The sequence below is a fragment of the Neovison vison genome, chromosome 1 (genome assembly GCF_020171115.1).
Source record: "Neovison vison isolate M4711 chromosome 1, ASM_NN_V1, whole genome shotgun sequence".
NCBI classification, from domain to species: Eukaryota; Metazoa; Chordata; class Mammalia; order Carnivora; family Mustelidae; genus Neogale; species Neogale vison.
This window is the reverse complement of record NC_058091.1, coordinates 209,573,665-209,598,950: the sequence shown is the minus strand read 5'-3', so window position 1 is coordinate 209,598,950 and position 25,286 is coordinate 209,573,665. Positions and strand designations below refer to the sequence as shown.

At 37.7% G+C, this 25,286-nt stretch overlaps 1 protein-coding gene across 2 annotated transcripts in view; it reads left to right on the top strand.

Annotated features, from left to right (window-relative positions):
• The window catches only part of ATG10 (autophagy related 10), a 237,446-nt gene that overhangs the window by 138,967 nt on the left and 73,193 nt on the right, over window positions 1-25,286 (top strand). For both annotated transcript variants that reach the window (XM_044266125.1, XM_044266130.1), the window contains one exon: window positions 19,005-19,143. In XM_044266125.1, the coding sequence (XP_044122060.1) occupies window positions 19,005-19,143 (139 nt within the window). The remainder of the gene's footprint in view (window positions 1-19,004; window positions 19,144-25,286) is intronic.

Genomic DNA, 25,286 nt, shown 5'->3' with positions numbered 1-25,286 from the left:
ACAAAAAGGGTTAGACTCTCATACAATGAGTTTATAGATGTGATAAAATTATATACACTCTGGGGACTGTACATTTTCTCTAGTAGCACTTATTATGATGATAATTTCATTGTTATTTGTGTGATTGCTTAACGTGTCTCCTCTTTTTGGGGCACACTGTCGATTGTCCTGCCCTCTGTTCCCAGATACTAGGACTGTGTCTGGAACAATGGTTGTCACACTAATGCCTGCTGCCTATTTTTGTACAGCTCACAAGCTAAGAATGGTTTTTACATTTTTATATGGTTGAAAAAGAATCAAAAGAATAGTGTTTCATGACACATTAAAATTATATGAAATTTAAATTTCAGTGTCCATAAATAACGTTATATTGGAACAAAGCCACACTCAATTTACATATTGTCTAGGCTGCTTTTGTGCTACAATGGCAAAGTCGAGTGGTTTTGACAGAGACATGCGGTGCATAAAGCTGAAAATATTTACTCTCTAGCCCTTTAAGAAAGTGGCTGCTGACCCTTGGTCCAGAACACAGAAGATACCCTGTAACATGATGATGAACGAATGAATAAATTAATCTGTATACCTACTATGTGTCAGATAGTTTTAGACTCTATCTTGTTTAGTACACTTCAAACAGGGGAATAATGGGAGAAAAGTGGCTCCATTTAAGAACTAAGCAACTTTAGGCTCACCAGGATTAAGTGATCTGTCCATCCAGTGAGAGGCAGAGCCAGGAATTGAATCCAGGTCTAACTCCAAATTCCACGACTTTTTCCACATTTGATTGTACTGTGTTTCTATAGTATCTGGCTGTTTTGTCTAAGATTTCGAGTGTATTCTTACAACCCAGTAGAAAGAGGAGAACTTTCATTGTTTTCTCATTGCTGCTGAAATAGTATTATTTAAAAGGAATACCATGGGGGCACCTGGATGGCTCATTCAGTTAAGTGTGCAACTCTTGGTTTCGGGTCAGGTCATGATCTCGAGGTCATGAGATTGAGCCCCACATTGGGCTCTGTGTTCAGTGCAGAGTCTGCTTGGGATTCTCTCTCCCTCTCTCTCTCCCCACCCCTGCTCACTCCCTCTCTTTCTTTAATAAATAAATTCTTTTAAAAAATATTAAAAAAATAAAAGTGACATCATGATTTGTCCTGGCACAGGCACAGTTCCTGGGATGTGATGTAGGTAAATCTGGAACTCTTTAAGGGCTTCTCTTGGTAACAAAGCCAACAAGCAAACAAACAAAGCCCTGTTCGCATCCTCATAACCGAGACACAGTCCTGAGGAAGTGGGAGGAGCTGCTGGCTTCCTTGAAGGTCCTCGAGAGCAGTTCTCTGCTCTTTCCTCCATGTGCCGTTCTTGTGCCCGGGGTACAGGAGAGCCCGTGCGATAGGGTGCACCACACTCTGAAAGTACTACAATGCTTGCCTTTTGGTCTGTTTATCAAGACCTTATCATTTTCACTCTTTGGCAGTGAAATTTACCCATTTCTGGATTTGAGTATAGAAGTTTATTCAAATGCTGAAGAAATTTGCAGTTTATTCATCAAGACATTTAAAAATCTCACTTGTTTAAATTAGGGTAGTGCTATCTCTGCTTTAGTAAATGACTTCAGCCAAACTTCAGCCTATTGGATTCAATTAGCATCATTCCTTGAGGCTCGGAATTTATCCCCACGGTAAATCCAACATAACATCCTGAGATAGAAAAAAATATAGGAAAGGGGGACGTTCACCAAATGGAGATGTAGCTCCTTTAGTAAGGTTCTGCTTACTACTCATAAAAGCACAATAAAAAGAAATTAAAGAAGGCCTGAAGATGGGATTTGTAGGGATAGGTGGACTGAGGTCTATGGGCCATACCTTACTTTTGTAAATAAAGTTCCACTGGAATACAGTCCTTTTGTTTACATGCTGCTAATGGCTGCTTTTATGCTACAATGACAGAGACATATGGCCCACAAAGCCTAAAATATTTACTATCTGGCTCTTTATAAGAAAACATTTGAGACCTCTGGAATTAGGGATATAAGAAAAAAATAGAAGAACTAGGATTGTTTAATATGGGAAAGAGATATCTGAAGGTAATACATTGGTTTATCATTTTGAGAGGTATAGAAAAGATGAATCTTGTTTCTTAATTCTCTGCGAGGGTAAATCTAGTGGAACCTGATTCACCCTATAGCACAGGGAAGGATTTTCTGGCTCTGGATTTAAAACAGAGTGGCTTATAAGGCAAGTCTTACACACTAATGGTTACATGCATTGTGCAAAACTTACTACTTTTTAGCACTCCAAATTTCACTAGTAAATATTCCTTTTGATTGGGGCTATCGGCTACAGATCTGCAACTGAATGTAATAATCGATAAAGGAGTATTGTACTAAGCCATCAATGGCCACTGATACTTGAACAAGAATCGATTCAAAGGAAAAAGAGAAATGAAGGGTTTTTGTTTTGTTTTTGTTTTTATTTTTGATAGGAGGAGGTAAAGAAAAGACCACGGTCTGTGTCCCTTGAGTGGGGATGATGCGCTATGCGTTAGGTTAACAGAGCAGCCTAGGCTCCCACTGAGAGGAGACCAGTGACATAGCAATTCTCCTGAAGACACAGATGAGCAGCCACTGAAAGCAAGCTGGTTTATTGCATAGTTTTGAGCCTTGGTGATTGGGCTTTCTTAATGCTGTAATCCCACAGACTACAAAAGTAAAGAATCCCAAAGTAGACCCTTCATGTTTATGTGAAGTAAGTCTTTCTGGAGTGGTTTGCTGACCACTTGCTTTAGCATCACCTGGAACATTGTAAACAATGTAGATTCTTAAGTACCATCCCAGAAGTACTGAGTTCAAAAGCAGAAGTTTGGGGATGGAACCCAAGAATACAAATGTTTAACATTCCCTACCCCCTCTAAATCTGATGGTCTTTGCAGAGTGATGGAGAAAAACATAGAAAAAATGTAAACTGATGCTGTTTTTTCTTTTCTTTCTTTCTTTTTTTTTTTTTTTAAAGATTTTATTTATTTGACTGAGATAGAGAGTACAAGTGGACAGAAGTGTAAGCAGAGGGTGAGGGAGAAGCAGGCTTTTTGCTGAGCAGGGAGCCTGATGTGGTGCTCAATTCCAGGGCCCTGGGATCATGACCTGAGCAGCAGCTCAACTGACTGAGCCACGCAGGTGCCCCTGATGCTGGTTTTTCTTATGAAACAAGCAAAGGGGAACTCTGAATAGAATCACATTTGACTGATTCTGAAGCTCAGAATACTGGGTAAAAGTCTTTCCATCTTTCTCCACCTAGTCCTGATTCCCCCAAGCAATGTCTGCTTTTAAAATCCCTTATCCTATGAACTCTTTTTGCTTACAGCTGCTCAGGAATCCTAAAAAGTAGATGACAACACGGATTGCATGGAGCACTGGGTGTGATGCAAAAACAATGAATACTATTACGCTGAAAAAGAAAAAAAAAATTAGATGACAAGAACCAAACTTATCTTTTAAGAAGTCCTTCTGAGCACTTCTGATTTTTTTTTCTTCTCAGAAAACAATGCTATTTATATATTGTTCTCCTGTCAGGGCTAATTGTCATTGACATATGATAGGTGCTATTAAACATCACTGTTCCCTCCCACCAGGGGAGCGGTGTTCTCTGGCATGGAATCTAAGCAACAGTCTCTTTCACAATCTGCGTGTACTCATCCGATTGGCTTGCTGTCCAACTCCAGACTCAAGCTGTCTTGCCATCTCTGGCACAGTCCTAAAGGGAACAGGGCCTAAGAAGCACAATGGAGCCAGCTGTAAACATTCAGAAAACTGCCAGATGTGCTTTGGCGGGTTTCTGCATTGCCTCCTTCCTGCCTTGCCCTTGAGCATGCCAGGCTGCAGATGAGGATTTAATCCTTCACATGAGAAGGATTCTTTCTCTCAGTGGGAACCCACAGTGGCCATGCTGATGCTAATTCTCTCCCCTCTGAGGAAGCTGGGAAAGCAAAAAATCATGGGTGTTGTTATTCTTCTTAAAAAACATCAGGAGGAGGAGTGATAATATTCCTGGGAACTGGGGAAGCCTCACTGAGATGCTCTGCTTGGGATCATCTTGGTAACTGCCCTTTGTTGTTTCGATGTCACCCTGGGTGCTGTAAGATACATGCCTGCCTTGTGTTGAACCCTCTCTTGTGTACCAGATACTACATTTACAGTTGCTGAAAAAATGCCATCACTTGGAAAGGTTCTGTGAGTCATTTACTCAAAAGCCACAGAAATCATGAAAAAACAGTCATTTTAGGAGTGAAGACAGTAAAAAGACCACCCCACTGTAAAACACGTGAAACAAAAAAAGGGCTGCTTTTACTTAAAGTCCCACTTAGATTATTTTTATAAGTCACTTTAGAGTTTCAATAATTAAAATTCTTTCTTTCTTAAGGAATTGATTTTTCGTTGGTTTGTCAAAAAACTTCATCACGCTATCACTTTTTAAAAAAGATTTTATGTATTTATTTGAGAGAGAGAGAGAGCAGAGGGAGGGGCAGAGAGGCAAACAGACTTCCCACTGAGCATGATGCCTAATGTGAGACTCCACTAGGGGTTTAATCCTAGGAACGGGAGACCATGACCTGCCCTCAGAGGCTTAACTGATTAAACAGCCCTGGCACCTTCAGTCTTTATCCTCTGAAGACACTAAAAGCTGTTGGCACAAGAACATCAACTGATGTTTTTTCCGTAGCTCATTTTCCCATTGTGGTGAGATGGCTTATGTGTCCACAGATAGATACAGCTGCAGATTGCCTCTGAACCAGCATTGCCCCCTGCCATGCTTTGGCTTCCTGACTATGATTCTGGCCCATTACTATTAGGTTTGAATTAAAGACCTGACTGGTAGAAGATAAACAAATAGACTCTTTTTTCCTCAAGGGGACATTATGAATAAAGCTTGTTACTTAGGTTTGCTCAGTAATAGTAATAGAGATTTTTGGTGATAGAAGAAAAGTTTTTCTTCCTTCAATTACTTTTCCCTGTAGGCTAAATAGAGATATGGATCTCATTTCCTAAGCCCAACACACTATTTGGGTTCGATTTCAATAAAATATCTATGAAGTGTCTTCAGCATGATCCCTATTTAATGGGATTTAGTTGTAAAGCTTAATTCATATAAGATTTTCTAAATGCGAGATCACTGTCAACTTATTGTTAATTGAATTCAATAAAATCAAAGTTTCCATAATTAATGGGAATCACTTAATCTTTTTGCTCCTTGAATGAATGTAATTTTGTAAACACAGGTATCTTCTAATTTAATGAAATAGCAACATTTTGAGGAAAATAAGGGTACATGTGACTTCTTTTTCTAGTAACTCTTAAATTACATATACCCAAATCCTTCTTTAAAAACAAAAATAGAAAAAAATTAACAAACTTACTGAAAATGTTACTATTAATCTTATGTTGTCCAGAACATTAGTACAAATTAAGTATGGGAATAATTAAAAAGGGACATACTACAGTATAAAGAGCAATGGTTTTAGTGTTTCTGCATGGGCTATAGGACTATCTGTGCCTCTAACTAGGGGTGACATTGGGTAAACCACTAACTTTTCTGGGCTTTGTTGTGAGTGTTGGGCTAGATAAAATGATTCAAGTTCCTTTCACCGTTAGAATTCCAAAATTCTTTATCCTGCAACATGGTTTCAGAAAACATTATTATTTTTTTTTTGGAGGATTTAGAATATTAACAAAAGTAGACAGAATGATATAATAATAAATACTGTGCACTCATTAAGCAACCCCATCAGTTACCACTCCCATGGCCAAATCATGCCCCTTCTCTGCCTCCATCCACTAATCCCTCTCCTGTGTTATTCTAAAACAAACCCTAGACATTAGCCTGTCTTTACTAACCTGATCTCTCTGCCATCTGTATTGTTAGCACCTGAGGTCTTAGAAATTTTAATTCATTTTTAACAAGACTCAAATTGCCTCACTATCTTTCCTTTTCATTTTTAATAGAAATATTTTAGTTAACTGTAGATTCCCATGCAGTAATAAAAGTAACCAGAAAGATTTCATGTACTTTTTACCTAGTTTCCCCAAGGTAATGTCTTGTGAAACTGTTACATAATATCACAACTAGGAAATTGACATTGATACAATCCACTAATCTTATTTGGATTTCCCATTTTTGCTTGTGTGTGTATGTGTGTGTGTTTTTGGTCTATATAATTTTATCACATGTAGGTTCACATAACCAGTACCAGAGTCAAGATACAGAACAGTTCCAATCACCACAAGGATTCCGCATGTTGCCCTTTTGTAACACTAACCCATGTCCCTTCACCTACCTCCTAACACTAATCTGTTCTCTTGTCTTCATTTCTAAAAATCTGACATTTCAAAAATGTTATATGAATGGAATTATAGTTTGTAGTCTTCTTGGATTGGCTTTATTACTTGCATAATTCTCAGGAGAGTCACCCAGGTAGTTGTGTGTATCAATAGTTTTTGCTCTGTTGAAGAAGTAAAAACCAACACCACAGAAATACAATTATAAGAAAATACTATGAAAAATTATATGCCAACAAATTGGACAACCTAGAAGAAATGGGTAATTTCCAAAACTGAAGCAGGAAGAAGTAGAAAATTTGAACAGACAGATTAGCAGCAATGTAATTGAGCCAGTAATGAAAAATTCCCAGTAAACAAAAGTCCAGGACCAGATGGCTTCACAGGTGAATTCTACAAACATTTAAAGAAGAGTTAATACCTATTCTTCTCAAACCGTTGCAAAAATTAGAAGATGAATTCAGTGAGGCCAGTATTATCCAATACTAAAGCCAGATAAAGAGAGCACAAAAAAAGAGAATTACAGGTCCCCATCTCTGATGAACAAAAAGTCCTCAACAAAATATCAGCAAACCAAATCCAAAAGTACATTTAAAAAAGATCATTCACCATGACCAAGGGGGATTTATTCCTTGGACGCAAGAGTGGTTCAATATTCACAAATCTATCATCTTGGTACATAACATCAACAAGAGAAAAGATAGAAGGTAAGTCAGTCCAAGATGACAGAGGAGTAGGAGACCTTATTTGTGTCTGGTCCCAGGAATTCAGCTACATAGCTATCAAATCATTCTGAACACCTGCAAACTCAACTGGAGATCAAAGAAAAGAATAGCCACAACTCTATGAATAGAAACGTGACCACTTTCTGCAAGGTAGGGGGTGTGGAGTAGTGAATCCGAGGCAATATATTGGAAGATAGATCCCGGGGGGAAGGAGTCTTTGTCAGCCAGCTACTGGCAAGTGGTAGAGTAGCAGAGCATGAAATCAGAACTTTTAGAAGACTGCTCCAGTGAGGGACATCATTCAGGCTGCTAAGTGGGGACAAAACCCTAGCTGGGACGGTGTGGTCTCAGGATCCTTGGAATCACTAGAAGACCAGGGGTGTCTGAGTGTAGCAGAGCTCCCAGGCATCAGAGCGGGGAAGCCATCTGCAAAGAGTGAGCCTAGGAGTGGGCTCTCAGCTTGGGGTTGCCTTAAACCATGAATCATAGCACAGTTAGGCCACTGCTCTCTGAGTAGGGGCCCAACAAATGACAGAACCTCCTTCCTTCTCTGGAAGGAGCAGCTCTGCAACATGCCACAGGAGTCTGCAGGTTTTGGAGACTTGAAATGGGGTTGCATGCCTGAGGTAGAAATGCTTGGTCACAGGTTGAGTGAGCACAAAGTGCGGCCAGAGACCAGGGAGACAGGAGTGCTTTTCTCTGAGGGCACACTAAGGAGAGGGGCCCCAAGCTTTCGGTCTGGGGCAGAGATTGGGAGGCCGCCATTTTCATTCTCGTCCTTTAAAGCTGCATGGAAAGCCTTCAGGGAACAAAAGGCACATAGAGCAATCTGGAGCAGATTACTTAGGCCCTCTGGCAAGGGTGGTACAATTCCGCCTCTGGCAAATACAGTTGAGAATCAGACAGCAGGCCCCTCCCCCAGAAGATTAGCAAGACCAAGTTTACCAAGAATTGAGAATTCTTGGTAAAACTGCAGCTCTAGGGGAATACAGCACATAGAATTCATGGCTATTTATTTATTTATTTATTTTTACTTTTCCAGCCAATTATTTTATTGACTCCTTTTTAAAATCCTCTTTAATTTGAATTTTTATAGTTACATTCTAGTCCTTCATTGTATCTAACGTTATTTTGTATATATATATAAGTTTGTCTTTCTTTACAATTTTGGGATGCATTTTCTTCTAACAGATCAAAATACACCCAAAATCCAGGGTATGGCCCTGTTCTATTCACTTGTCTGATCGTATTCTCTTTTTTGTTACTGTTGTTTTCCTATTTTTTTCTTTTTCCTTTTCCCTTTCTCTTCTGTTTTTCTTTTTTGTCTTGTTAAAGCCTTTTTAAAATTTTCATCTTTACAGTTACATTCTATCCTTTCAATGTATTTAATTTTACTTTTGTATATGTAAGTTTTTCTTTCTTTACAACTTTGAGATGCAGTTTCTTCTACCAAACTGATCAGTATACACTCAGGAGAAACATATTGCTTTGTTCTATTCACATGTCTTTTGCTATCCCTTCCTTTTTTGTTGTTGTTGTATGTTTTGTTTTGCTCTTTTGTTCTTTTAACTTCCATTTTTACAGTTATATTCTATCCTTTCACTGTATTTACCTTTATTTTTGTACATATATATGTTTTTCCTTCTTTACAATTTGGGGTCTAGTTTTTTAAAAAAAAACAACCAAATTACATACAGATTCCAGTGTATGGCTCTTTTCTGCTCACCTGTCTGGTTATATTCTCTCTCTCTCTTTATTTCCCCCAGTTTCAGGTCTCATCTGATTTGTTTAGTATATATTTCTCCGGGGTCATCATTGCCATTTTAGTATTTTGTTTTCATGTTCATCTATTCTTCTCTGAACAGAATGACAAGATAGAAAAGCTCACCTCAAAAAAGAATAAGAGGCAGTACTGACTGCTAGGAGCCTAATCAGTATGGACATAAGTAAGATGTCAGAACTAGAGATCAGAATAACAATTATAAAGGTACTAGATGGGCTTGGAAAAAGTACAGAAGACACTAAAAAATCCCTTTCTGGAGAAATAAAAGACCTAAACTCTAACCAAGTTGAAATTTAAAAGGCTATTAATGAGATGCAGTAAAAAATGGAGGCTCTAACCTCTAGGGTAAATGAAGCAGAAGAGAGAATCAGTCATATAGAAGACCAAATGATGGAGAATAAGGAAGCTGAGAAAAAGAGAGATAAACTGGATCATGAGGGGAGAATTTGAGAGATAAATGATACCATAAAGTGAAACAATATTAGAATAATTGGGATCCCAGAAGAAGAAGAAAGAGAGGGGCAGAAGGCATATTGGAGCAAACTATAGCAGAGAACTTCCCTAATCTGGGGAAGGAAACAGGCATCAAAATCCAGGAGGCACAGAGAACCGCTCCCCAATATCAATAAAAATAAGTCAGCACTTTGACATATAATAGTGAAACTTAGAAGACTCAGAGACAAAGAGAAAATCCTGCAAGCAGCTCCAGACAGAGATAAGTAACCTTTAAGGGTGGAAACATTAGATTGGCAACAGACCTATCCACAGAGACATGGCAGGCCAGAAAGGACTGACGTGATATATTCAGGGTGCTAAATGAGAAAAAATGGGACGAAGAATACTTTATTCAGGTAGGATATCATTCAAAAAGAGAAAGAGTAATAAAAAGCTTCCAGGACAAACAGAAACAAAGAATTTGTGATCAGCAAACCAGCCCTATAAGAAATATTATAAAGGGGGGCACCTGGGTGGCTCAGTGGGTTAAGCCTCTGCCTTCAGCTCAGGTCATGATCCCAGGGTGCTGGGATCGAGCCCCACATCGGGCTTTCTGCTCAGCAGGGAGCCTACTTCCTCCTCTCTCTGCCTGCCTCTCTGCCTACTTGTGATCTCTCTCTCTGTCCAATAAATAAAATAAAATATTTAAAAAAATATATTGTAAAGGGATCCTCTAAGCAAAGAGAGAGCCCAAAAGTAACATAGACCAGAAAGCAACAGAGACAATATAAAGTAATAGTCATTTTATAGGCAATACAATGCACTAAATTCATATCTTTCAGTAGTTATTCTGAATGTAAGTGGGCTAAATGTCCCAATGAAAAAACACAGGTTATCAGACTGGATTAAAAAATAAGAGCCATCTATATGCTGTCTGCAAGAGATTCATTTTAGACCCAAAGATATGTCCAGATTTAAAGTGAGGGGATAGAAAACCATTTACCATGCTAATAGACATCAAAAGAAAGCTGGGGTAGCAATCCTTATGTCAGACAATTAGACTTTAAACCAAAGACTGTAATAAGAGATGAGGAAGGACAGTATATTTTAATTAAAGTTTCTATCCAGCAAGAAGACCTAACAATTGTAAATATTTATGCCCCTGACATGGGAGCAAACAAATATGTAGGCCAATTAATAACAAAATCAAAGAAACACATCAATAATAATACAATAATAGTAGGGGACTTTAGCACCCCCCTCACCGCAATGGACAGATCATCTAAGCAGAAGATCAATAAGGAAATGTGGGCTTCAGATGACACACTGGACCAGATGGACTTCACAGTTACATTCAGAACACTCCATCCTAAATGAACAGAATACACATTCTTTTTGAGTGCACGTGGAACATGAATACACAACTGTTCAAAACCTTAGGGATGCAGTAAAGGTGTTCCTAAGAGAGAAGTATATAGCAATACAAGCCTTTCTCAAGAAATGAGCAAAGTCTCAAATATACAACCTAACCTTACACCTAAAGGAGCTGGAGAAAGAACAGCAAATAAAGCCTAAACCCAGCAGGAGAACAAAAAAAAAATAAAGATTAGAGCAGAAATCAATGAAATAGAAACCAAAAGAACAGTAGAACAAATCAATGAAACTAGGAGCTGGTTCTTGGAAAGAATTAATAAGATTGATAAACCCCTGGCCAGACTTATCAAAAAGAAAAGAGAAAGGACCCAAATAAATAAAATCATGAATGAAAGAGGAGAGATCACACCGACACCAAAGAAATACAAACAATTATAAGAACATTTTATGAGCAACTGCAAGCCAACAAATTAGGCTATCTGGAGGAAATGGATGCATTCCTAGAGAGTAGCAACTACCAAAACTGAAACAGGAAGAAATAGAAAACCTGAACAGACTCATTGGCTGAATGAGGAAACTGAAGCAGTAATAAAAAAATCTACCAACAAACAAGAGCCCAGGGCCAGATGGCTTCCTAGGGGAAATTCTATCAAACACTTAAAGAAGAAATAATACCTGTTCTTCTGAAGATATTTCAAAAAATAGAAATGGAAGGAAAATTTCCAAACTCTTCCTGTGAGGCCAGCATTACCTGGATCCCAGAACCAGACAAAGACCCCATCAAAAAGGAAAATTACAGGCCAATATCCCTGATGAACATGGATGCAAAAGTTCTCACCAAGATACTAGCCAGTAGGATCCAACAGTACATTAAAAGAATTATTCACTCTGGGATTTTGTCCTGGGCTGCAAGATTGGGTCAACATCTGCAGATCAATCAATCCTTTCTACATAAAGAAAGGACCAGAACTATATGATCTTCTCAATAGATGCAGAAAAAGCATTTGACAAAATACGGCATCCTTTCTTGATTAAAACTCTTCACAGTGTAGGGACAGAGGGAACATACCTTAATATCATATAAACTGTCTATGAAAAAAAACCATACAAATATTCTCAATGTGGTAAATTGAGATATTTTCCCTTAAGGTCAGGAAAATGGCAAGGATGTCCACTCTTACCACTGCTGTTCGAAATAGTACTAGAAGTCCTAGCCTCAGCAATCGACAACAAAAAGAAATAAAAGGCATCTAGATCAGCAAAGAAGTCAAACTCTCACTCTTTGCAGATGACATGTTACTGTATGTGGGAAACCCAAAAGACCACCCCCAAATTGCTAGAACTCATGTAGGAATTCAGCAAAGCAGCAAGATATAAAATCAATGTACAGAAATCAGTTGCATTCCTATAAACTAACAGTGAGACAGAAGAAAGGGGTATTAAGGAGTCAGTCCCATTTACAATTTCATCCAAAACCTAAGATACCTAGGAACAAACCTAAACAAAGAGGCAAAGGATCTGTACTCAGAAAACTATAGAACACTCATGAAAGAAATTGAAGAAGACACAAAGAAATGGAAAAAATTTTCATGCTCATGGATTAGAAGAACAAATACTATTAAAATGTCTATGCTACCTAGAGCAATCTATATGTCCAGTGCAATCCCTATCAAAATACCATCAACTTTTTTCACAGAGCAGGAACAAATAATCCTACAGTTTGTATGGAACCAGAAAAGACCCTGAATAGCTAAAGGAATATTGAAAAAGAAAACCAAAACTGGTGGCATCACAAATCTGGACTTCAGTGTCTATTAAAAATCTCTAATCATGAACAGAGTGTGGTACTGGCACGAAAACAGACACACAGATCAGTGGAACAGAATAGAAACCCCAGAAATTGACCCTCATCTCTATGATCAACTAATCTTTGACAAAGCAGGTAAGAATATTTGATGGAAAAAAAGACAGTCTCTTCAATGAATGGTGCTGGGAAAATTGGACAGCTATATACAGAAGAATGAAATTCATCCACTCACTCACACCACACACAAAGATAAACTCTACATGGATGAAAGACCTCAGAGTGAGATAGGAATCCATCAAAATCCTAGAGGAGAACACAGGCAACAACCTCTGTGACTTCAACTGAAGCAACTTCTTGCTAGACAGTCTCCAAAGGCAAGGGAAACAAAGGCAAAAATGAACTATTGGGACTTCACCAAGAAAAAAGCTTTTGCACAGCAATGGAAACAATCAGCAAAACTAAAATGCAACCTACTAAATGGAAGAAGATATATGCAAATGACATATCTGATAAAGGGTTAGTATCCAAAATATATTAAGAAAACTGATACAATTCTATACCTAAAAACAAATAACCCAATTAAAAAATGGGCAAAGGAGATGCCCAAAAATGGGCAAAGGAATTTCTCCAAAGACATACCAATGGCCAAAAGACACATGAAAAAATCCTCAACATCACTCGGCATCAGGGAAATACAAATCAAAACCCCAGTGAGACACCAATCAGAATCTATAAAATTAATGTCAAGAAAAGACAGATTTTTGGCAAGGATGCAAAGAAAGGGGAACCCTCCTGTACTGTTGGTGGGAATGCAAGCTGGTGCAGCCACTTTGGAAAACAGTATGGATGTTCCTCAAAAGGTTGAAAATAGAGCTACCCTAGGACCCGGCAATTGTACTACTAGGAATTTACTCCAAAGATACAAATGTAGTGATCCAAAGGGGCACCTGCACTCCAACATTTATAACAGCAATGTCAACGATAGCCAAACTATAGAAAGAGCTCAGATCTCCATCAACAGATGAATGAATAAAGAATATGTGGTAGATATATATATAATGGAATATTCAGCCATCAAAAAATGAAATCTTGCCATTTGCAATGATGTGGTTGGAAGTAGAGGGTATTATGTTAAGTGAAATAAGTCAGTCAGAGAAAGACAAATACCATATGATTTCACTCATATGTGGAATTTAAGAAACAAATAAACAAAGAGGGAAAACACACACACACACAAATCAAGAAAGAGACTCTTAACTATAGAGAACAAACTGAGGATTACCAGAAGTGGGTGAAATAGTTGATGGGCATTAAAGAGTATGCTCATTATGAAGAATAGTGAGTAATGTAGAGCATCGTTGAATCACTTTTGTACACCTGAAACTAAACTAATACTATATGTTAACTATATTGGAATTAAAAAGCTTAATAAAAATCAAAGCAAAACAAAACAAAACAAAACAAAACCAGTTTGCTGTTTTGATTACTGAGTAGTGTGGAACACTATATCACTGTTTAACCATGACCTGTTGAAGGACATTTGAAATATTTCAAGTTCTGGGCTATTCTGAATAAAACTGCTGTGAACATTTGTGTACAGGTTTTTTCATTTCTCTGGGATAAATGCCCATGAGTGTAATTGGTGGGTTGTATGTTAATTACATGTTTAGTTTTGTAAGAAATTGTGGTATGATTTTATAGCCAAGCAGCAGTGTATGAATGATCTAGTTTCTCTGCATCTCCACCAGCATTAGAAGGTATCACTGTTTGTTATTTTAGCCACTCTGATAGATACACAGCAGTGTCTAATTGTAGTTTTAACTTGCTTAATGGCTCATTTGCCACTTATTTATCATTTTTGGTGATCTTTTGCATTTTTATTTCTCCATTTACTTCTTTTCAGACCTTGTGGTGGGGATGGTGTTGCTGGTGAATTAACAATGAAGTTTGTTGTTGAATACTTTGATGGGAGGAAACAGATCTGCTTCTGAAATAGAAAGTATTGCTCACTATGGTTCTCAGCTCTGTATTAGAGTCTCTGGGAGTACAAAGATGAATAAGACAAGAACCTTAGTCTAATACCATTTGGCACTTTCAGAAGGGGAAGCAGAAAATATGTAGAAGATTGAGGTTTCCAGACTACATGACATTTGCATGGGTATCATGGAGGTGACTGTGAATGATGGATAGATCCCGGCAGACAAGCTGAGGATTCAAATTCATTTAATGTGAGTTAAGGATAAGGTAGCTGCCCAGAGCGAGGGACTGGGAAACACAGCAGCCCTCCCAGTGAAAGAAGTGCTCAAACACTCCTGTCTTCCAACCCCACAGAGGTACTCCTGCTGGTGAAAATAGTGATTAGAGTGAGACTTCTCATGGCTCTTCAGGAAGCTTGTTTGTCCGTCCCCTTTCTTATTCCTTGGGCCTCCTAACTGTTCCAGAGAAATTGGATTTATGTCCAATTGATCACCACTGCAAGTACCTGCTGTCAACCCCAGTACATACCTGAGTGTTGAATTTGAATTTAAGTGAAGGAGATTCTTTCTAGGAATTTTATCCTCCCTAGCAGGACTGAGTCTCAGGCAGTCTGTATCTGCAGTTTGCTGCAGAAATTAATGGCCCACTTCAGTATTTACTAAGAATTGGACAGTGATTGTCTAAGGAGAGAAATAGCTCAATAGAGAATAAGGAATAAACATACACACAAATTTAATTTACAGTAAAGGTGGCATTAAGAAGCAGTGGGGAAAGAAGGACTGTTAGAAATCCTTTGGGAAAAATTCTCACAGCATATGCAAAAACAAAATTTAGATGGACTAATGATCTAAACGTAAAGTTAAAGACATAATATGTATGTGTGTGCAGAATAAAGTTTAACATTTTTATAATTTTTAAGGGTGAGGTGGACCATAGTAGGTGGCCTTTTAATGAAGATGGGTAACTCGGAATCTGCAAAAAGAAAATGTATGGATTTTACTACATAAAAGTGACAAAAATCTTTTTTTTTTTAATATTTTGTTTATTTACTTGAGAGAGAGTGAGAGAGAGAGCATGGGGGGGTGGGTCAGAGGGAGAAGCAGACTCCCTGCTGAGCAGGGAGCCCGATGCTGGACTTGATCCTGGGACTCCAGGATCATGACCCAAGCAAAAGGCAGTTGCTTAACCAACTGAGCCATCCAGGTGCCGGAAAAAAATCTTTATGATAAAATAAGAAACAAAGTTAAAAAGAAATCTGAATGAAAATGTTTTTTATATATACACACACATACATATACATACGTATACATATCACACGTATCTTTGTGCATCTTTGTTTTTGTATGATGCAAAGGGATATATCTATATCCAATAAAAGTTATTTCTAATATACAAAGAGTTTAGATACTTCCAAGGAAAGGTGCAAACTAAATGTCAAAAAATAGGCAAAGGGTAGGAAGAGGCAAACCACAAAATAATGCAAATTACCAATACACATATGAATAAATGTTCACTTTCACTAGGAATCAATAAACTGGAATTTAAAATAAAAAAATGCTGAGCACCTGGGTGGCTCAGGTGGTTAAGCATCTAATTCTTGATTTTGACTGAAGTCATGATCTCAGGGTGGTGGGATTGAGTCCCAAGTCTAGCTGGGCTTTGCTTTTAGCAGGGAGTCAGCGTCTTGCTCTCTGCCACTCCCCACCTTTCTAAAAATAATAGTAGTAATAATAAATCTTTTTAAAAAGGCAACAAAAGGGGTACCTGGGTGGCTCAGTGGGTCAAGGCCTCTGCCTTCAGCTCAGGTCATGATCCCAGGGTCTGGGATCAAGCCCCGCATCAAGCTCTCTGCTCAGCAGGGAGCTTGCTTCCCCCACTCTCTCTCTGCTGGCCTCTCTGCCAACTTGTGATCTCTCTGTCAAATAAATAAATAAAATCTTTAAAAAAAAAAAAGGCAACAAAAAATGACATTTAAAAATTCATCAAATACACAAAAATTAAAAGCAAATAATATTCAAGTACTTATGGGATGTCAGAAAGGACATTCTCCTACATTCTTGCTGGGAATATAAATCGATGCAGCCTTTTTCTGAGGACAGATTGGCAATTATCTATTGAACTTTAAAATGCACATACCCTTTCATACAATAATGCCCTCTTTAGAAATCTACCACAGAAAAATAGAGGTGTATAAGGATATACGTGGTATGATATGTATTGTAGTATTAGTTGTAGTAGCAGAAAATTATTATCAACCTAAAATAGCTAACAATATGAAAATGCTAAAACAAACTATATCATAGTCATGTAATGGAATACAGTGAAGCCATTAAAAGAAAGCAAAACAGTTGGTTAAGTAACTGCCTTCAGCTCATGTCATGATCCCAGGGTCCTGGGATCGAGCCCCACATTGGGCTCCCTGCTCAGAGGGGAGCCTGCTTCTCCCTCTCCCTCTGTTGCTCTGCCTGCTTGTACTCTCTCTGTCAGGTAAATAAATAAAAATATTTTAAAAAATAAAAAATGAAAGAATAAAATCTACAGCATTGACATGGCAGGACGTGATAAGATGTCCATCTAAAGACTAAAAAGCAAAAAAATCAAAGAATATATGTATATGCATCATGTTTTGTTTTTTGTTTTTTTAGAGAGAGTGTGTGCACATGCACGTGTGTGTGCACATGTAAGGGAAGAAGCAGAGAGGAGAGGGAGAGAGAATTTTAAGCAGCCTCTCTGCCCAGCACAGAGCCTGAGGTAGGGCTCAATCTCAGGACTTTGAGATCATTTCCTGACCTGAAACCAAGAGTCGGAGGCTTACTGAGCCACCCAGGCGACCCTATACATCATGATTGAATCAAGGGTGGATGGGTGGGTGTAAGTGTATGGGTGTGTGTGCACGTGATTATAGGCCAAAAAAATTGTGAAAGTCTGCAAAAATACTCACTGGTTAAAAATGGTTACATACTGGAAGAATAGAGGGGCTGGGATGAGGGGAATTTCCCTTTTTCTTTTATGTACTTATGCAGTATTTGCAATTTATTTATTTATTTAATTTTAAGAGAGGGATGAGAGGGTGTGGGGCAGAGGGAGAGGGTGAGAGAATCTGAAGCAGGCTCCATGACCATTGTGGAGCCCAACACAGGGCTCGATCTCACAACTCTGAGATCATGACCTGAGTTGAAATCAAGAGTCAGGGGCTTTACTAAGTCAGTAAACTTAGCCACCCAGATGCCCCTGCAATGATTTTTTTTTTTTTTAATCTACAAAGACATAATGCTTTCTAATGTTAAAAAAGGAAAGAAATTATAAATACAAAACCAACTAATCTTTTTTGCTACTATATTAACTTTCTGTATTTGGAATATATATTTTGTTGACTTCTCTCTGGTTTCTTAATTTGTCATATTTAATTGATAGTGTTTACTGGAGTTTAGTGAAAACTATTTTGTAAGTATCTCGGTTGTGATTTATCCAGTGTAGTATCTCCCCCAAAGAACTGACTGTGAGTAGGCAATTAGTAAAACAGATACAGATCTGGAGAGGAGTCTGTGGCTTTGCTTATCTCCACAGGAAACCTTATTTCATATTGATAAAGTTTGAAATCTTTCCTGTAACTCTTTCCAATTGTTCATTGTTGTACTGTTTTAATGAGGGGTAGAAATGAGCCAAGCCAACCTGCTTCTTTCCTTTTACTAATTTAATTTCAAAGGAAATTTTTCAACTCAAATCAACCCATATAAATGAGTGTACATAGAACGAGATTCTGACTTAACATGTCCAATTAATTGCTTCCAAACATTAAGATAAATTCCTTAGAAACACCCACAAATAATAATAATTTTTTAAAAAAAATCCCTCAGTAAAGAATGATTAGTGAGAAGTGAGCTAGCTATAACCACCTTTACTTATAAAAACCGTGTTTAAGTTGGCATTAGCATTTGCCATTTATTCTATTATAAATATCAAGATTTATTGTAGAAATATGCCACAGATAGCACAATAATAAAGAAAACAGACTCATCTCAGGTTTTGAAATGTACCTAACAAACTCAGCCTCTTGCAAAATAACTTTCTCATTCAAAATGGAACTGGGAATTGTTCCGCACACAATGAATCATCTCTTGGCAAGTACAATAGAATCTTTAGGGACATTTCACAGTCTCTTGTTCAATTGTTAGGATGTTTTTAGCTTTCACAGGTAGGGAAGAAGGTAGCTTGTAGAGCCATCATCTTGTTGCTAAAATTGTACAGTAAAGATTTTTCAGAGTTGCTGTTGTAACATACCTTTTGCTTTTTTTTTTTTTTTCCCTTTTCCTTCCTGTTTCTTTACCCAGAGCTGCTTTGTCTCTCAAAAACAATCTGGAATTACTTAATGTTAATGTTTTCTGGTTTTACTATTTACCCAGGACTCAAACATTAAACATTAGTGTTGGAAACTCCCTTTTCCTTACTTCATAGTCCTATATTTATTTAACTGTTATTTTGCCAGAAGAAACTCTACTCTTTCCCTTTCTGTGCTAATGTACTTTTTTTTTTAAACTGACAAACACATTTTGTTTTTGTTTTGCTTTGTTTCAGGAGGCTTTAGAACTACCCCCGGATGATTTTGAAGTGACTGAGACCACAGCGGGAATTGAAGTGGTTAAATACGAGTATCACGTCTTATACTCCTGCAGCTACCAAGTGCCTGTGCTTTACTTTAGGGCAAGCTTTTTAGGTAAGACCATGTCGCTTGCTAAATGTAAATTCATAACATTTACATATAAGGCAGAAAGCAGATTTAGAAAATTATTCTTGAGAGGAAAAAAAAAAAAAATAAGAGTTAAAAATAAGAAAACTGTGGGTGAGGTAAGGTTTTACCAGTAAATTTTCTCATGCTTTAGAAAGAGTATCAAGACTTCAGAGTGAATGATATCATCCCAGCCTTAAGTCTGATCTTCAGATTCTTGGCCTCCTGCCCAACGTTGACTAAGTCCCCTGGCCCTTTTTCTTTTCCTTAAACAAGTAGGAACAACTTAAAGCTACAATGTTTGTGTACTTCTGACTTTACAGTAAAAATGTCTTTCACTCTTAAGTGATTCTGGTCATCAGAAGACCCCATGCCACCTTCCCCAAATGCTAATAATGATTTCACAAACTCTTTGTCAAGTAGTTCAAGCTATATTTAAAAATAGCATGAACATTTCCTTCGGCCATCTATACATCTCCAGTGCCGTAGCTTCCTGAGATGCTGTTACTCAACTCATTCCCCTTGCCAAGAAGGTGGAACACCCTGTCTCCTCTGAGGCCTTGGCTAATAAAGCTTATTTAATCAGCAGCCACATGGAGTTCTCACCCTGTAGTGCGGTAGTGACTCCCCCTTCTCATCCTCTGACTAAACCGGGTCAGCACTGCAAGGCCCTGCCTCCTTGGAGCTCTCTCCCCACCCACCTCCTTCCCCATTTCTCCTTTTCTATCTGGCCTTATCGGCAGCATTTTGCATTTTGAACAGCCTTCTAACTTTTTCTGAATAGCTAAGACATCCGAATTTAGCCAGTGATATTTTATTTTTAATTAAAAAGTAGCTTAAGCTGCTTTGAATGTGTATTTGGTAGATTTAATCACTTGCTGCCTTATATTGTTTAATGGTCTCTAATTTTGCAGTGTTGGCGGTTTAACAAGCACTTAGGATTTAAAACACAAGAACAAATTCTCATAGACTCCCTGGTGGGAAGATTTTAATCTGAGGTGCAGTTCCTAAGAACTGACAATTTGGGGTAAATTTTCAACATGGGACGTGGGGAATTGAGGACACTGATAGTTACTAATTCACAAGCTCTTGCTGCACATTTATCCATATGATTATTATAGCCTTTAAAACACTCACTTTATTGTTAGAACTCTCTTTGGTTTGGAACCCAGAGGTTAAAGGAGGTTTATTGTCAGTGAACTCTGTTATTCTAAAAAGTAGAAGGGGATACATTTATTTACCATGGGGGAGGAGATATTTTTCTTGGTTTTGGTTTGCAGTGGCTCTACCTGGTACTTTTCTAGACTCAAAGACACATTCAAGGCTGCAGGTAGAGGAAATAGGACACTATTTCTTCAATACTGTACTTTCCTATAATTAGTATTCACCATAAGCAGTTAATCACCAGAGAAGAGCTCCCAGAGACAAAACAAGTTGTTTAGCTTGTCAGCATTAGGGAATCGGAGGTGTTGAAACATGACTGCTTCTAGCTGGAAGTGGGTCTTGTCGAGGCTGGTAGATGAGCTCATACGTGTACTTTGCTCTTATGTGCCAAGAGCTCCCCTTACAGTACGGCACAGTAATTGTTCCTGCAAGTCCAATTATATTTTAATGAAATTTGTAGACTTCCTAGATCTTTTCTTTATTATGGCTTTCTATTCCTTAAAAAAAAGAGAAGAAGAGAAAAATATCAAAAAACAAATATCCCACTAGCTTTCTTGGATCCTATCTATATACTTGCAAGACACCCTTTATTTATGGCTGATAAAAGAAAACCCAAACAAGTCATTTATTTTGTGTGGCAGCATTCCTTTTCTTCTCTCCTCCCATTCTGGGTTGTGTGGAGTGAGCACTCGGGATTTTTAAATTCCAGAATTCATTTAGTATTTACTCTGGTACATTAAAATATCTAATTTAATTTTTCCAGGCATACTGAATGCTTTCTTACGGAGAAACATGAAAAATGATTCTTTCCTTTATCGTTTTCTAAGAATTTCTTTTCTCTTTTCTACTAACTTAACCTAATGGATATCCTAAAAAATGTTTTGCCCTTTACTCTGGAGTCATAATTTTTCATTTATTCCCTTTAATCTATTCCCTTTTTCTGTGATATCTGATTACTCTGGCCGTCCATCTGTTTGTTAAACAGATCTCTGTCAGTGTGGTGAATGGATTCCTAACATCTTCCTCTTATTCCAGGTCCAGATTTTTCTTTGTCTCATTCTATCAGAGTTCCGACCTAGAAAGAGGATGATTATAAAAATTTCTTGCTTAGGGGTCTTTTTTGTTGCTTCAGAAATAGTTCACTTAGCCCTGTTTTTGACAGATATTTAGAATTTCTTCTGCATTTTATTGTTAGTAAAAAAATTAGTTTCTCTGCTCTGCTCTGATTTTCTTCTGCTACTTTATTTTTTTTAAGCAAAGCAATTAGTAGTAGTAATTCCCATTTAAATTGACATGACCTTTTCTTTTATCAACTGGTTTAGATTCCAGAAGAAATATTTATTGCGTTTCTTGAAATACAAATCCATTGAATTGTGATCACTTCTTATTCCTCTATATTGGCCAGTGTCCACCAGGCAAACTGTGGCCTAGGACTCAGCTGACTTGGCACGTGCTCCTGTCACTCCCACATCATATTTCATACCACATCATTTCATATTATATCACACATTTCACTATAACAGAATTATTTGTTTGCTTGTCCCCAGTAGAGTGGTAAGCAAGAAAATGGAGCTGTATGGTAAGAAGAGGAAGGAAGGAAATTAGTAATGAATACCTACAACCTGCAAAGTGACAAGCTTTATCATGGTAGCGTGTGTGTGCACGCATTATACATATGTGACATTTGTTATTTTTCTTACTCATTTTGATGCCCACAGTATCTGCTGTGATATAGTATCAACAAGTATTTATTGACTAAACCAGTGGTGGGGAATTTCTAACCATTTCTGCATACAGCCCAAAGATGGAAACATTGTGATGGTACCTTATTTGAACTGCTCTGATGGCTTATAAGGAGGAGACTGATGTTGTTGTCTCCAGGAAGCTCAGTCCCCAAAACATCTCTGTATCTTTACTCTTTAGTTTGATACTTCTCATAGACTACAGAAGTAGTTGACTTAGGAAAATGGCGAATCTTGAGTTCTCAAAGGGTGGGCATCCAAGCTAGCTGAGCAGCTGCCCTGCTTCTATAAACACATAGTTTTATTCGATCCTGGAAGGCTCACAGCCAAATTGCACCAGCATCCTGCTGCTGAGTACCTCTCCTTCCTACTACTTGGACATTTAGGAGCCCGGTTCCCTTGGATTTAAGAAGAGAAATAAATCCTTTCCAGTATTCTTTTTTCCCCTAACTGCTTTTGCCATTTGAAGTTTGAAAAAAGCAACAGGACTCACTTAATACCATTTGTTACCCAGCAGTGGGTAAGGGGTAACTACATTCCTGTCCAGTAGTAATAAATAGCTTATATCCGAATGGTGCTTTATAGTTCACGAAGTCCATTCTCACTAAACACTGACATCTTCAGTGCTCACTGTTTCCAACCCCCCCAACTGTTTTTGAAGCACACGGTTTTAAAAAAGTATTTGTATCTTGCAAAAGATACAAATTTGTCTATTTGTCTATTTGCCTATTATAGTATTAGACAAATAGTATTTGTCTATTGCCCATCATTCCAGTACACTTTGTGTCCCATTTTGGGCTTGGTTTTGGTCAAAAACTGGTGGCAAGTGTTAGAAATGTAGTAAAAAACTCAGTTATATACATAATGTCTGAGGGCTTCACCAGAGTCCTAAGCTTACATAGTTTTCCCTTTCATTACAACTAGAGATTTCTATATTTATTTCAGCTTGAATTCTGATTTATTCCTGCCCTGTCTTTCTTCTTTTCCTTTGTTCTCAATCTCTATTGAAAAATAGACCAAGTGGTTCTTCTCATTTTCAAAATATTTAATTCTTTGGCTGACATATGGGTTCTTCTTGGGAACTGTTTTGACATATTTCTTTAATTAGTCAGAAGGGCTGCTTTTGAATAGGGAAGGCAACATTTCTTCCATTCAGCAACTGAATGTCTGTTCTTTCTGGAGATCTATTCTATTATTGGCCCAGGAAGTAAAAGTATAGAATTAAAAATGTAACCCAGATATTTCATGTGGAAGATTTGTCCACTTGTTATATGCGTAAAGGATGTTCATAGAGGAACAGGGAGAAAGAAATAGCCAAAGAATAATTATCTCTCAAAGGCAAACCGCGATAAAGGCCAGCAAAAAGGAAGAATAATGGAAAGTTTGGACTTAGAGCAATATATAAATCATCAAGGAGGAGGAAGAAGAAGCTTGTTCAACATGGTCTGGAACAAGAGGAAGTCTTTGGAATGCATAGAAGAGATAACAGGAAAACAGAAAGATGAAGTTGGAGGAAGTCGGAGAATAGAAGTAAAATATCCACAGCTCTGTCCAACAACTTGCAAGGGAAGGTAACAGGTTGGCTTTTCTGAAGAGTCTGGAGAAAGCGCTGGAGAAGAGGAGGAGGGTGAGTGCCAAGCTAATAGGGCTGGAGAGAGCATGTGTATTTGGAGAACAGTAAAAGCGAATTTGGAGTAAAGGTTTCTTTAAGATGAACTGTGGACGAAATGTTTGGAAAGATATGTTGAGATCAGATGATGAAAGAGATGATGGGTTAGAAGGGGTTGCCAGCACAGTGAGAGTTAAGGTAGCTTGTTAAACAGGAAAGAAAAGGTGGGTTATAGAGGTCCTTAAAGATTGAGGCAAAAATGATTCTAGTTAATTATTACAATGAGCAGAATATAGAAAATGATTTGACACATAATTTAATTTGGAGCCTTATTTGATTGTAGAGAAACTTTTAAGAAAGTTCATATGTGCCACATAAGCTTATATAAAGTTATGATAATGGAATGGAACATGAATTTTGGCACATTAAAAAGAGGTTCTATGGATTGAAATCAAATTTAAGAGCAAATAGTGAAAGTTATTAAGAAAAATAATGAAAAATTATTTAACTAATATAAAGCTGTTCAAATTGAAAAATCCAAACACTAGAGGAAATTTAACAAGAATTATTTGTTGAACCATGTAAATGTTTTGAAATAGTATGGGGAGTTAAGATGCTTGTTTAAAACATATGATATGGGAATAAAATCCCATTGAAAAATCAAGTCCTGGTTTAAAAATGTTTTAAAGAAAAAAAATGCTAGAGAAATGTGAGACAAAACTACTGGGAGAACTAATTAGCCGAAAGGTTTATCCTAACCTGTGTTAGTGCAAAACATCATATATACAAAAAGCTACAGATTTTAAATGGATCCAAGGCCAGGAAGAGGACATGAAAAGGTAAATTTACTTTCTTACCTGAAAGAGAATATATCTTAGCTTTCCTGGATAGATGAATGTTTGTGTTGTGTTCCATAAGGAAAAAAGATTTCTTTGCTTACTCTTGGCAAAATGGTTCCTATTTGAAATATCCATGGGGCACCAGGGTGACTCAGTTGGTTAAGTGTTGCCTTTGGCTCAGGTCATGATCCCAGGGTACTGGGATTGAGCCCCGCTTCACTTTGGGCTCCCTGCTCAGTGGGAGTCTGCTTCTCCCTCTCCCTCTGCCCCTCCCCAGCGCTTGTCCTCAATCTCTCTCTCTTTCTGTCGTGCTCTCTCTCAAACAAATAAATAAATAAATTAAATCTTAAAAAAACAATAGACACATCCATTAAAACATATATGAGTGCTTACTGTGTGCACAGTATAGAAACTCATTAATCTGTTTTCCAAATCTGCTGAAAAATATCCTTGCTCCACTTGAAACCAGATTACTGCACTTCTCCTTCTTTAAAGTCATCGAAGCAGAGCGTTTTAAGTCCATATACCAGGTGCCCCTAATAATTAGACCTGACCATGACAAGTAGTAAAGGACTTATGGAAAAGGTAGAACTTAGAGGCAACTGGATACCTTAGAATGATAAGATTAAGGAACGTCTACCTCCCTTTGGCTTCAGTGGTAAAAATGGGGCTCTGCCTTCTACTGATTTTGAAATTTCTCTCCCACACTGGAAGTGTGTTTGAATACTGAAAAATCAAACATCTGCGATGTCTTCATCTACTTGATATTATTTTTAA